General features: G+C 34.4%; 2 protein-coding genes across 2 annotated transcripts; one reads left to right on the top strand and one right to left on the bottom strand.

Annotated features, from left to right (window-relative positions):
* Positions 1–738: 738 nt before the first annotated feature.
* LOC146530142 (uncharacterized) lies at positions 739–2052 on the bottom strand. Its single transcript, XM_085200709.1, has 3 exons — positions 1928–2052; positions 1462–1600; positions 739–1065 (listed from the first exon to the last, which is right to left on the bottom strand). Exons 1-3 carry the CDS (start codon positions 2050–2052, stop codon positions 739–741), a joined length of 591 nt encoding a protein of 196 aa, XP_085056835.1.
* Positions 2053–2587: 535 nt separating this feature from the next.
* LOC146530141 (uncharacterized) lies at positions 2588–14363 on the top strand. The gene is made up of 17 exons (XM_085200622.1): positions 2588–2823; positions 5896–6046; positions 6254–6359; positions 7247–7305; positions 8656–8867; positions 9260–9358; positions 9589–9693; positions 9787–9865; positions 10229–10446; positions 10715–10949; positions 11235–11336; positions 11425–11559; positions 11879–12214; positions 12423–12536; positions 12867–13013; positions 13592–13776; positions 14078–14363. Exons 1-17 carry the CDS (start codon positions 2588–2590, stop codon positions 14214–14216), a joined length of 2658 nt encoding a protein of 885 aa, XP_085056748.1. The 3' UTR covers positions 14217–14363.
* The last annotated feature ends 173 nt before the right edge of the window (positions 14364–14536 follow it).

The following is a 14536-nucleotide window of genomic DNA, read 5'->3' as shown; positions in this document are numbered from 1 at the left end:
CCACAGATTATTAATTGTAAAATAATACACGAAGATAATGTTCAATATCAATACCACTATAAGTATACAATGTGTACATTATAAATAATGCTGCAAAATTTTGTTAGTCTATTTTCCAAATAACTAATAAAGTATTATTAGAAAGTTAATAAATTAAGAGCTATTAAATGTTAATTACAAAAATGTTGTAAGAAGTTATTTCACATTTCTTTGATTTCACACACTAAAAAAGAGTGTGAAAGAACATTAATGTTATGAAATATTACGACTTGCACGACATTAAAATTATGAACATTATCCATTTTTTATGAATTCAAATAACATGATAAAGATATTACATACTTTCAATCCTTGGCTACGTATATTTTAGGACTTCAATTTAAACGCTACAGAGATATGCGTCATTTAAAAAACATACCATATTAGGTACGCAACCAATTCATTCTATTTATTTTTGAGATATACCTACTTAACGTAATAAATTTGTAAAGTTTATCCAAAGGGTAAAAGCGTGAACATAAAAAAAATCCTTTTTGAAAGAAAATAATATGCATGTGTTTAATTATTAAAAAGAAATGAAAAATAAACACTTAAATTGGATTGTCATTTAATAGTTTCAAAAGGTGGTCTCGATTTATAGTATTTAAGCCTTGAAAAGACAATGAGGCTTAAACATACAACATTGAGACAACGTTCCTATATATTTACTTATGTAACGTGTTTCAGTTTTCGGTCATATTAATTTTCTTCTTTTTTTAAAACAGATAACTTCTTTCTTGCTATAATTTTACGTTTTTTTAATAAGGACATTTTTTTTGTTGAATATGAGATAGAGGCTCGTTTTATATTAATAGGTGATGTGTTTCTGGAAACTGTTTTATTAGAAAGTTTCTGCAAATCATTAAATTGTGACGTTGTAGCTCTCTCCGCAATATTTCTATTTTCAGTTGGATACATCATATGTTTTGTTCTTTTTGTCCTCTTTTTCACTTTTGCTGTTTTCTTTTTATGTGTTTTATATTTCAAGTTATCATTAAGTAAGGGAGCTTTTCCTTGGGCTATTAACTGAAAATATATTTACTTCGTATTCATTTATATATATTATATAAAATTGAAAGGTCACTCATCACGAAATCTCAGAATCTACATGTGCTAGGAATCTCAAATTTTGCATAAGAATTATTTATAGGACGTAGGTGCACTCTAAGACGGGAATTTGCAATATTCGACTTCTTAGGGGTTGTTTTTGAGGTTGAAAGTTTGTATGAAACTTCATTACTACAAATTCTAGGAGTATCAAATTTTGCATGGTCGTCACTTATAGGACGTAGGTACTTATGGAGACAGAAATTAATAATAACGTAGTTCACGCAGGCGAAGCCGCGGGTGGGCGGCTAGTAATTAATATAAACTCAAACAATATTGTGTAGTTGAAATAAAGATTATTAAAAAAATATTGACCTGCTCATAAAAAACATCTTCTGCATCTTGGCGATTACAAAATTCTAATAGTTTATTGCACACTGTCCTAAGATTTTTGATCTTCTGCTTTTTTTTCTTTCCTGCTAAACACCGGTCCATTTCATCCAAACGAAGAGTTCTAAATGTTATAAACATATCATAATTTAACAATAAAATATTACATAATTATTCTTTTAACATGGGGACAAATGTCGCGCGAAGGTTGTGGGTTTCATTCCTACACGGAGAATGAAATATTTAGTATTTTTAGTCAGTCGCTTTGTAAAAGCTCGGAGTTTCGCCACTCAAAACACAATGCATAGAGAATTAGGCAGAAAGCTGGGAACGGAAGTATCTTAACACTGGGTCCCTAGGTTCCTTTCCATGCTATGTGCGGATTACAGCGTGGAACTAAAAGTTATATGCAGAAATTTACTATTTAGGTGTATATATAAAAAAGTCTTACTTAATCACTTTAGGTTTACTTAAAATATCATCCTTTTCATCTAAATTTAACGAAGTATTCCATATATTTTGAAAAAGTTTCCTACGGTCCGCAAAGCTCTCCTCGTTTGACATCGGTTCATCCATCTTTTAAAACTTTGGTTATTATTATTTTCTCATTAAGATTCTATTCTATTACAAGTTTACGATGTTGAAATATTGTACTTTAAGAAAAACTATCTTTTTAATTGATTTTTTACATTTTATCGGTTCATTGTGTTAAGCGGTTTTTTGACATTAATGACATTTTTATTTTTTATTCATAGATATACATTGAACTACTTAATAATTTTGAAGACAAAATAATTTCATCCATGGATGTTAAAGTAAAATAATATAAAAGTCTGTGCAACAGGTTGGGCTTCGAGCGATTGTCTTCAGTCTCTAGTTTTGTCCTCAGTTGGTGGGCGGCTTTCATATACATAACGCACTTTGTTTCGGAGTTACGAGTATATAAGATTTACAAAGTTCCTATATATTATTTGGTCATTTTTTAAATAAATATAATATAATATTATAACGTTTTTAAAAGCTTATTATTAGAGAAAGTTCGACAAGTCAATTACACAAAAAAATTTTTTAAAAAAATATTATAATAGCAGTGAAAGATAACAAAATAAATATGGCCAATAGATACGATCCTAATGCTCTGTGGGTTGCTCTTAGCGAATGTAGTGATGGAAATCTTTTTAACGTTTATCCCAAATTGTTGGCCGAACTTCTTATGCAAGAGGATGCGGCGAGGCTGGAGGGCGATACTAGTGAAGCTGAAAAGCTGGTCCTGCCAAGTGATAAGGAATGGAGACTCACCCAATACTTCAATCTTGTTGATATGCAGAAAACTTTGGATGTAGATCAGCAAGTATTTTATTCGTCGAAAATTAATAATAATATCAGATGCTTTATAGCTTTACTTAATTTACGCGTAGTTGGTATTATAATATTATCTTACAGCTTCACGCTGTATCACGCATATAGTAGGGCAGAGGAAACCAAGTGTTAAGACGTCACCGCTCTTCGCTTTGTTACTAGAGCGAAGCGAAAATAATGAATGATTTTTTTTTCCTTGGGTGGGAATCGAATCTACAACCGTCTTGTTTACAGGCACTCACTTAACGCTGCGCCATGACGACATCAATATTATATTTTTATGATCCGATTTTTTTTCTTAAATATAAAAAAATTGTACATACAAAATTTAGTTCACAAAAATAAATTTTGTATTTCTTAATATAACACTGAAAGAAAGACTTATCGCTAATGCAGGTTAGCAAATGCCTATGGTAATTATTTTCCAGGTAGGTACCTACTACATATATCCATCTGGCCATGAACTTGAGCTACTTATAGGTCTCCTGCGTGTTTTTCCAATGCAATTTATGGTGTTAAATTTTAAAATACGACTTGATCATCATTTCACAATATATTAAATACTGGCCCAATAGAAAATTAAATTAAAATTAAATCAGCTTCACGCTGTATCCCGCACTCAGCAGGGTACGTAGAGGGAACCTGTTCCTCACTTCTCGTTGAATTTTAAATTACAAAGAAAGTATCAACTGGAAACAGTTTTATAGGGTTCCGTACTTCAAAAGGTAAAACGGAACATTTATAGGATTACTTTGTTGTCTGTGTATCCGAGATCGAGTAGAGAAATCAAACTGAAATAAATATCAAATATTCCTTTGAAAATCATCAAAAATCAAGCTTGTAAGTCAATGCGAATTTATGCGTTTTTTCTGTTGCATTTTGTATGAAATTAATCTAAATAAAACCTATAGAATACTTCCCGTTGTAGATCTACGAAAAGTACGGTAACGAAATTTTGCACGAAGTGAGGAAAAAACATTATAAAGTTACATTTATAGTCAATTTAATAGAAAATTAGTGCATACTTACGCCATACGCAAATTTAAGTTTATCAAATTTTATAAGGTTGTACTTCCCATTGATCTACAATCCTGAAATTGGTATGGAAGCCTCAGTGCGCTATTCCGACTCGCACTTAACCAGTTTTTATATATAAAGCGTTTGTTATATATACCTAAAGTGGTAATAGTAGGAAGAGACCTCGGTTGACCTTCGAAAACACAGTATCAAAGATACTGGAGGAAGGTCACGTAAAAAGCATGAGGACCACCCCGAAGGGCATGTATGAAGGGGTTGAAGACTGTTGACGAGGCAAAAGAGGTATGCTATGTTCTCTGTGACTTCCCCTCTAGGGCTAGGGATAGAGCGTGAAGCATTAGTTTAATTTATAACGTTTATTTCTTTCAATTTAACGTGATACGGATATATTGAAATAGATATTCAAATTCAAATTCAAAATATTCTTTATTCAAATAAACTTATAATAAGCACTTTTGAATCGTCGAATGAACATATGAACAAAAAGCTACCACCGGTTCGGAAGGCAGTTCTGCTGAGAAGAGCCGGCAAGAACCTCAACATTTGCTCTTTTCAAAATCAATGGTACAATCACAATCTGTTACATTAGCTGGCAGCTATCCTGCATTACATTCAATAGACATTAATTCCATACATGTTTGTCCTCTAAATATTGTTGAACAATGTAATGTATCTTTATTTGTCAAAATTTTTTTTACTGATATTTTAAATTTTGGAAGTGGCAAACCTAGAATACACTGCGGAATTTTATTATATACACGTATGCTCAGACCCATAAAAGATTTATTAATGATAGGTACAATAAAAGCTAAATATTTTCGCGATAGTTTAAACTGTGCCATAATAATCTAGCTTGCGTGCCTCATATCAGTATGGTTACATACAAATAAGTTAGGTGATTGCGTGAACCAATTTCACAAGGAAAGTGTTATAAAGTCGATGTTGGAGGCCGCTGGGTAATTGAAAGTTAAACGATTCTAAATGGTTTTCTCATTATTATAAATGATACAAGCTGTGATTCACGTTGCCTATTAAGGAAGTCGAGTCTATCGAGACATCCGCAATGATGACGAGGAAAGAAAAACGAAAGATACAAAACCTTAGATTCACGCCGTATTCTGTACGTATCAGGGAAGGTAGAGGGAACATAGGAACCTGTTGTCAAGGCGCTTCGTTCCATTGCGTGTTAAATAGCGAAACTTAATGTCGCTAAACTTAATGTCGATTTTTTTTCGAGTGGGAATTGAACTCACAACCAGCCGCGTTTTCAGTCGCACGCTTACCCCTGCGCCGAGACTGGCCTCATAAAACAAAATCATAGACTTCATTTGTTAATGGGCTACCTACACTTTTTAATTACTTTTAAACTATTAGTTAATTCGTTATTTAGAAATTAATTATTAGTTTAATTCTTAAGTTTTACTATGTTTCGTATATATATTTTAATTGAAAATATATCTGTAAAAACAATCTTAGTTGTATAAATACGGAAGTACCTACAAAAATAATAATATAGCTTGTTCATATCTAAAAACTTCTTAAAGATTATCCAAGGTACCGATGTTCATGAAAAAATATTTGTTGTAACTGTCAGGTTGATATTGTAGCTAGAAAAAAATACATGTCAATTTACTTTCATATCAATTTTTTTAAAATACCAAACGTTTTTAGTTAGATTGTAGTTTTAGATATATTGTTTACTATTATAATTATTTGAGAAAATATTATGTTTTTTAAAAAGAAAATCTTTTTAACCTATGTCTAAAAGTCTTAGTAGCACCTAACAATGTAGCTTAAATAATGACCTCTTACAATTTTCATGGAAAAAAGAAATGATTGATGGATATAGTGTTACAAAAAAGTAAATATTTTAAAAACCCTTTTGAATTACTTAAAGGAAAGATAAATGAAAAGATTTAAGATTGTTGCCTACGGTTTTCTCGATATAAAATATAACAACTGTAATGAAAACGTATTTAAATTCAGAAAAAATGTAAATGAATGACTAATATATGTTCTTAGAGAAGAAGATGACAAAAAAGAGAATATTATCATGGAGGAAGCTGTCGAAGAATGGGCGCCCTGGAGTTTAGTAATATCTACAAAGAACCCCAATGCACCTCCACCGGTCTCTGTTAAAGCCGCGTCCGGTCCAGCCTGGGATATTGGACAGGTGAACGGTAGCTTTAGACTTAAGTGTTTGTCGAAATAACTAGGTAACTCTGTGTCTGCACATGGAAGATATATATAAGAAAAAAATGTCATTAGCGTCATTTAATAACGTAATAGAACCTATAACAATGATTTTCATCTGTTTGTCTGTTTCAAATCGTATTATATCGCCGAAAACGAAAGAAATGTAACAATCGTGTTGTTCAAGGTTTTAAAAGCAGCCAGAATCCTCTGCAAACCACCACTGGACGTACACTTCGAAGATGAACAGGAAATGCGTTGTGTTTACTCTCTTATCTACGATGTCTTTAGATGTAAGTGACAATTATTATATATTTAATTATTTTTTAGCTTCACGCTGTATAATGTGTCCAGAACAGAGCAAGGCAAAGGGTGCCTGGTAACCTAGCGTTAAGACACTCTGTTCCCATTAAGTATTTCCGTTCCCCACGTTCCCCACGTTTCTGCCGAAATCTTTAAGCATTGCGTGTAGAGTGAAGGAACTCAACGCCGCGGTTCTGTAACCAACTATCAGTTTTATAGAAAAAAAGACAAAGCAATATGATACCTCTAAACATCATACAGGTATAAATCCAAAAATTTTATGACCCAGCTATAAAGTGTCAATGTTTTTACTGTCGCGTTACCCGAATGTCGTTCGTGACTCTTTTCCCGTAAATCACTAAACACGACGACCCTAAAACTCCGGATGCCCTTCTTTAAATGCCCTTCTTGTGATAAAGTGCCCTAAAATGTGATATCCGGATAGCGGCAACATTTGCGAGTGAGTGTCGTGATGGGGGTGGGAGGCTCGCGAGGCGTGAACTGCTGTGAATAGCTGCTGTGAATTATATCACGCGAGCGTTGAAAACTAGTTTACGAGGCTTCGTAAGCATTATTTAACTTTTATCCGAGAACACATCGTTTTCGTTGTATCACGATAAGCAAGGCTGTTTTAAATGAACAAACTATATTGTGCGATTATATTCTCTTGGTAGCTTTATTACCTATGTTTGCTTGGAAATTAAAACTAATATTTGTATAGAAGGAGTTATACTTAGTTTTCAATCAATCAATATTATTATTAAGAAAAACACAACTGGCGGACTGGCGGAACTGTACGCCGCGCATTTGTCTTGGTGGGTACCAGAGCAAAGAAATGAATATATTCAGAAATAAAAAGTTAAAATGTTTGTTTCAGATAAATCAGTATTAGACCAAGCTATTGAAGATATTGACTTTTTCGGTGATCATCCACAGGTAAATAAATTTTTTTATTATAGTTACAAATTAACAATCTTCTAAATTCAGGGGATAATAAAAAAAAACATATATTATTTTTATTTTTTAAATTTTACTGAAATTTGATAATAATTTAGAAATCGTAATATAAATAGCTATATAAAACCGTCGTTGCGCAATGAGACATCGTCTGATTGTAAGTGCGATGGTCGTTGATTCAATCTCCATTTGGGATAGTTATTATATTTGAATAGTTTGTATTACCTACTCTATACAAAAAGAATGGAATTTTGGAGGAAAGCGGACATCTTTGAGAGTGCTTCTCGTCGATTCTGCTTGTGTTGCAAAACTGAAAAATAACTATTGACGTACTAAGTAGGCTCGTTGCTATAAATTTGAAACTATCATATTCAGTTTTTATTGTTCATTCAACTTGATTATCATAATCTAAATGGAAATTGAAGAACATTATCTCTTTATTTCCATGATTGGAAAAATAGAAAAACAAATTTCGTCAATTTGGAAAACCTTTTTATTATTGCCTAACTGCTGAAATTTACATCTTATATTCGCAGGTTGTATGCTTATGCATATAGTTACTGGTATATTGTAATTGATTAGAACCTATACTCCTTACTTTCCATCCTTCAGTCTTTCAACGTCTTCTGCTGGACATAGGCCTCCCCTAATTCTCGCCACTCCTCCTCCTTACTTTACTCTCCAATATTTAAGTATGAGAAATCTCTGAAGATTCTCTTAAACTAGAACTACTTATATAGGTAATTAATATCATATACCTAGTTATTTTGAATTTGTTTCTTTAAGACGTTTTTATTTTTATACAACTACTTTAAAAGCTATATTCGACCCGTTTTCCATTGAGCTTATAGCGCTCTTGAACTTGTGCCTATATTTTATCGAAGGTTATTTATTGGATTCGTTATCTTGCAAGGTTGCAATGAAATGTCATTACCGAAAGGCAATAACTTATGTAAAAGCAGATTCGACAAGATGTAACAACAAAAAGTATGAGCCATCTAACTCATATTATGGCATTCTCGTGACCAAAACCATTTCTTTTTCTTTGAGGACGCTCACGAAAACGAGCTTTGTATTTATGGGGGCTTATTTTTGCAAAAAAATCCGCATTGGTAGATTCTGAATCTGATAAACGGGGGTTCAATAAATAATGACACGGTTCTTCGTGTGAAACGACAGCTAAGATAGTTCTGATAAGACGCCTTACGTGCTGTGAAATTTATTTTATATTAATCATAGAGGCTGTTAAGTTCTTTTTCAAATTGATAATGCGAATTAATTTTATCTAGTAAATAATATAAATTTTATTTTATTTTGTTTAATATCTAGTTTATAGAACATCGACATACGTTATGGTTGTTCCTGATGGAACTGGCCCGCCGCCGTTGGATGGCTCGTGCTCGAAGTGAGGTAGAGCGAGCTACGCGACTCTTGAACAAAGCTGGATATCCTTTCAAAGCCGTTGAAAATATTGTATGGGATGAGAGAGTGCACTTCGCTGCAGCGATTGCTAGGATACGCATAAAAAATAAAGCTTTCACGTAATTAATATGATTATATTTATATTTTAATTATCTCTAGTTTTTAACTATAACAATAATGTTATTTGTTTTTTTTTTATAGCTTCACGCTGTATCTTATACACAACAGAGTAGGGCAGAGGGAATCTGAGCCTAAAACCTAGCGTAAACACTTTCCATTCCCATTAAGACCTTTCCGTTTCTCACTTTTCACCAGAATCTGGAGGTATAGGGTGTTAAGTGACGGAATTTAACGCTGCACTTTGCCTCAATACCAGAGCGATAAAAATGAAAATAAATTATTAAATATTTCATTTCCTTGAGTACGAAACGAACCTACAACCTGTGGCGTCGCACACTTGTGTTCCTGCATGACTGTCTTCAAAATAAGTAAATTAATTATAATGTTTTAGACTATCTGATCTCTTACCAAATCATTTACGGGAAGAAAGAATATCTGCGTGTGTCAACAAGGACTCGGTAACGGGTTGGGTCAATACTTTCAAAGCAAAGTAAGTATGCCAAGCTGCCCTATTGTTGTTCTCTTTCAAATTCAAAATATTGTTTGTTCAAATGGACTGTTATAAGCACTTTTGAATCGTCGAATGAACATATAAGCAAAAAGCTACCACCGGTTCGGAAGGCAGTTCTGCTGAGAAGAACCGGCAAGAACCTCAACAGTTGCTCTCTTTGAAAGAAATATACTTAATTAATACTCTATACTCTTTTTTTTACTTTTTAGAAAGGTTGCATTACTAATCAAAAGACTTTCGGACCTGGGGTACACTTATAGTAATTCACGTCAACTTTGCGCCGGAGAGTATAGATTTGATCGAGTTTGCCCGAGGTAAGATGTAATTTCTAAATGGCATATTTTTATATTCAGCTTTTAAAAAAAAAGATATACTTATATATTTTTATGTTTATTGTTTTGTTTTAGATTTATAACAATACGTCCACCAGATAACATTAGCGTTGGAAAGATAGATCTAGTTAAAGAAGGTGTGATAGTTCTACAGGTAATATGGAGTATTCCATAATAAATAATTATTTTCTGTCAATTATTGTTATTATAATTTACACTATAAATTAGGCGTTTTGCTTGCGTTTTGTTTGCGTTGTATTGTTATTATAATTAAATAATATTTTTAACATTATGAGATTTCGTTGTCAAAAATAAAAAACAAACAGTATGTAAAATCCAGGCCAACGTACCACATGGGTACAACCGCTGGTAAACGTGACAGGTCGTAGGTTCGATTCCCACTTGAGGAAATGAAATATTTCCCTCTGCCTCTCCTCTGTGTGCGGGATACAGCGGGACGCTAAAAAAAATATATGCAAAAATTATGCATAATTAACTATTAATAATATCTCAATAGGAACGTGAATTTTGCGAAGGCGCATCCACCCTGTGCCGGGCGCTACGCGCGAACTCTCTACGAGGCGTCGTAGCGCAAACGCACGCGTCGTCGCCTCGCTGCTCCGCGTACTTGGCCGCTCAGCTGAAGGAGCTGGCCGCTGTGCTGAAGGCTGAGACCCCGGCAGCACCCGCCACGCCGGAATTAGGGAAACTGGTGGTGTTTGGAGCTGGAGACAAGTGAGTTTTGTTGTTTTATTTATTGTTTAGAAATTTGTCGTCGTGACGGTAGTTGGGATATAGGAATTGTTTTCCACCACCATATGGACTAAATCTGAATCTGAGATACATAAAGATAAATAAATAATGTTTTCTAAATCATCACGGCTCTATGATTAAATGATGATATAATTCTTGACATTAATAATAATAATTTATAGTTTAAATTATTTTTATTCCATATTAAATCGTAGCATTAGTTAAATAAAAATATAATTTTAAATTATAGGGTGGACAGTTACGTGTGTGCACTTCGGGAGCTCGGCATTGAGGCGTCAGAACTACCTCAATCTACGGCGTCAGTGTACGTGCTGAGTGACCCGGTATACGGGGACACCCCGTTGGTGGCCAGCGCCCTTGATGGGGTTGTAGCAGCGTTGGCCACTCCACCTAATTCTTATTCAGCAGTCACCGATCCTATTGATTTGGTGTGTGGAAGGGGAGGCGATTTGGCGATGCTCGAGGTGTGGGAATATTTTTTTTTTACTTTTTAATAGTTCATGGATTATTATTATTGTTAAGCAATTGCGTAGAGTATATAGATTGATAGTCATTTATTGTATTTAATTTTGGTCTAAGTAGACTGAAGAAAAGTAAATATTTACTGAAAAAAAGTATAGAATTTGAATTCACAAACATGGTGTCATGCTGCGCATGTTCAAATTCTGTGACGAGGATATCAATAAAACATGATTTAGGTATTGTAAAAATATATTTTTTTTAAATATTATTTTCTTCATATTTTTTAGATTTTGACTGAATCTGAAATAGATTCTAGTGGCAAGGCGAGAGTACAGTCTATATTGGAAGAACAGAAAAAGACTTTAAAGACACTCTTGTCGAAACCGCAAGTCAGTATAACTTTGAGTTACATTTCAAAATATATATAATATTTTAACTATGTGTACAATTTTTTTATTGTAAATATATATTTATCAGATTCAACTAATCCTGTATGAAACGCACTCGGCTTTGGAAGCTGAAAACCAGGCTCAAGTGACTCGTGCTGTGGCAGAGGCGAACAGACTTGCAAGAGAAAGGCATGCGTTGCTTAAGAAAAAGCATAGGGACCATGTTAGTGTTGTAATAGTAATTGAATTCTATTATGAAACTTAATATATATATGTCTTAATGAAAATATCGACAGTCCTAGGTAGCTATCGAAAGTGAAAAATTACAAAAATTGTAAATTGCTGTTTTGAACTACTAACAAACGTAGTTTTCGATTACATACACGTTTAATAAACGCGTAAATAACATTTTTTTAATTTTGAAAAAAAAATAATAATTAAAACTACACATCTTAGTAATTTAAAAGAGCGATAAAAGTATTTGCGATTTTTCGCTTTCGATACTTTACCTCTAGAGACACCATCGATATATGCATTTTTAGACACCGAAACATAAGGAGCCAACTGAAGCAGCAATAACAGACTCGTGCACGTCATTGGATCAAACTTGCTCGCGATCTGACCACGATAAGGAAGATAACGAAGAAGTAAAAGAAGATTGTGTCACTTATCGTTCTCAAAAACGACCCATGTCGTCTCCACCAACCACAGCGAGAACCATGTCAGAGAGCGGAGAAACTGTTGTGAAGAAACGAGCGGAGAGCGCGGATGTTGGCTGGCGTCCGGGACACACTAAGGCTCGACCTATCCCGGAAATGAAAGTTATTGAACATGATCCTGTGCCGAGAGACCCGGATAAGGATAGCCCCGATGTTGTCGTTAGTATAAAAAAACTTCTTAAATTTACTCTATGTTGATTATTATCTAACTTTATAAATTATTGTTTGTAGTAAGCGTAAACGAATAATTTTGAATTTATCGTCAACGTAAATTGGCGTTTTATTATAGGTGTTAACTATTATTTATAATATTAATTAAAAATCGAATAGATATTATACCAACTTTAAATAATGTTGATATTGTCAGGTACCAGACTGTGATTTATTTGAAATTCAAATGCTGCCTAGTCTCGGAAATGGTCTGGATATTAATTACATTCTTGACCGCGATGGATGCTATTTGGGACTTATACAACGAAAGGTTGGCTACCAATTGTTATATATTCTTTTAGCCTCTTTACGCGTGATGACGTGATGACGCGTGAGATATTACGTGTTGAGTGGCGGAATTAAACGACGCGAGTCGTCGCGTATTTAATCAATAAAATAACATAATTTTATAATTACAACACCCATATATTTTGAATTATTGATTACTCATCACCATAAATATTAGATACTTTTATACAAAATTGATTTCAATAATGTATGCTTATATGCTGTGTTGGTTTATACCACACAACACGGCATATAAGCACACACAAGCACACTAGCACCAGGCGGTATGATATATATGAGGTCAGTCGCACAGGAGATCACGCGGCTGGACGCCAAGTACATGATCCGCGTGGCGGAGGAGCGCGGCCTGTTCGGCAGCGCGCCTGCGCAGCGCCGCAAGCGCAACGACCAGCCCGCGCCCGCGCCGCGCCGGAGGAGGAGGAAGAATGTCACCTTTGAGGTTTGTGGCTCTGTTGGTTTATATTTGTGATGGATCTACTTGTGTTATAGTGCAAGAAAGGTTGAGGGATTTGATTCTACTTGATCCAATAATTAGGTAACTTAAAAGAGCGGTCAGTCTTGGCGTAGAGGCGCAAGCGAGTGACTATAAACGCGACAGGTGCGGATTCGATTTCCACATGACGAAATTAGATATTTTTATTTCTTCTTTCTTCTTTCTCTAGTGTCGAGGCAAAGCGTGACGTTTGTTCCGCCATTCAATAGCGATGCCATCAGAATTCGACGGACTGCAGTTATGGATGTAGTTATTAAACTGTGATATACTTATTATGATAGAAAGATAGGTAATACTTTAGCTTTTGCCTAATGCAGAGTGCATTAGGCAAAAGGGAAAGTATCTGAAAAAAGTTTAATTTTAATAAAAGAGAAAGTATGCGCTCTGCATTAGGTATAATCTATCTATAGTAGCATCTGGGTATAATGCCCACCCAATAAAAACAAATATATTTCTCTCTAGTATTAGTCCTAATTATAATAATATTCAAAAAAAAATCCCAATATATAAAGTTCAACGCACAGGTAGAGCGTGTAGCAGCACCTACATACGCGTCCATGTGCCGTTCGCGCCGCAGCTCGGCGCCCGCCTGCTTCTACGAGGCGGGCGAGGGCGCGGAGGCGGTGCGCGTGTGCTCCAAGCACGCGAGGCGCCACGCCGCCGCCGCCGCCTACACGGCTGCCTCTTGTACTTGCGATGCTAAACATCGGTATGGGATCTTGTGAAATATATAATTTGATTGAATCAGTGGCAATCAACTATTTGTTTTGAATATAAATCCCTCGGCGACAAATAATGACAAAAAGTGTAAGTATAATTAGCTAGCTAACTAAAAGTTGTTTTTTGATTGATAGAAGGAGAAAAAATAGTTATAGTCATAGTTATGACTCTCTCATGAGACGGTAGGCACTAAGCACTGCAGGTTCTCCGTCTCTTACATGTTGCTTATTCAGAAACACTAACAATGAGGAACCTAAGGACCATTTATACTAATCTGTATTTATTTACAGGCCACAAAATAAAGTCCGCCGCGCTTCAGCCGACGTCACGGTGCAACTGCCCTCCTCCCCGCCATGCCGACGCCCCTTCCCACTCGTCGTTCATGACTTGCGTCTTAAAGACGTTACGTCTTATAAAGTTGTGATTTAATAACTATAAATCTGTATAAGGTTTAGCTGCCAATAACTGTGTAGAGAAAAAAATTTTTTTTTTTTTCATCATTTTAAAAGTATCAACTTATCAAGCAACTGACATTATAAAAAAAATGATTTGATATATTGTTTTTTGGTCTAGTCTTAACCGTCATTGTCATTGTAAACTAAGCTTTGTACATATTTATGAATGTCTATCCAAATTTAGTATAAAACAATTTCAAATCTAATATATTTTTAATACATTTTTTCCTATTAATAAACAAAATTCTTAAACAGATTAAACTTTTATTAAAAACTGAAAATACAACACAACAT

This window comes from Heliconius melpomene, chromosome 17 (assembly GCF_056956725.1).
Source record: "Heliconius melpomene rosina isolate 202511_hmr_F chromosome 17, ASM5695672v1, whole genome shotgun sequence".
Classification (NCBI taxonomy): domain Eukaryota; kingdom Metazoa; phylum Arthropoda; class Insecta; order Lepidoptera; family Nymphalidae; genus Heliconius; species Heliconius melpomene.
This window is presented reverse-complemented; position numbering and strand designations above follow the sequence as displayed.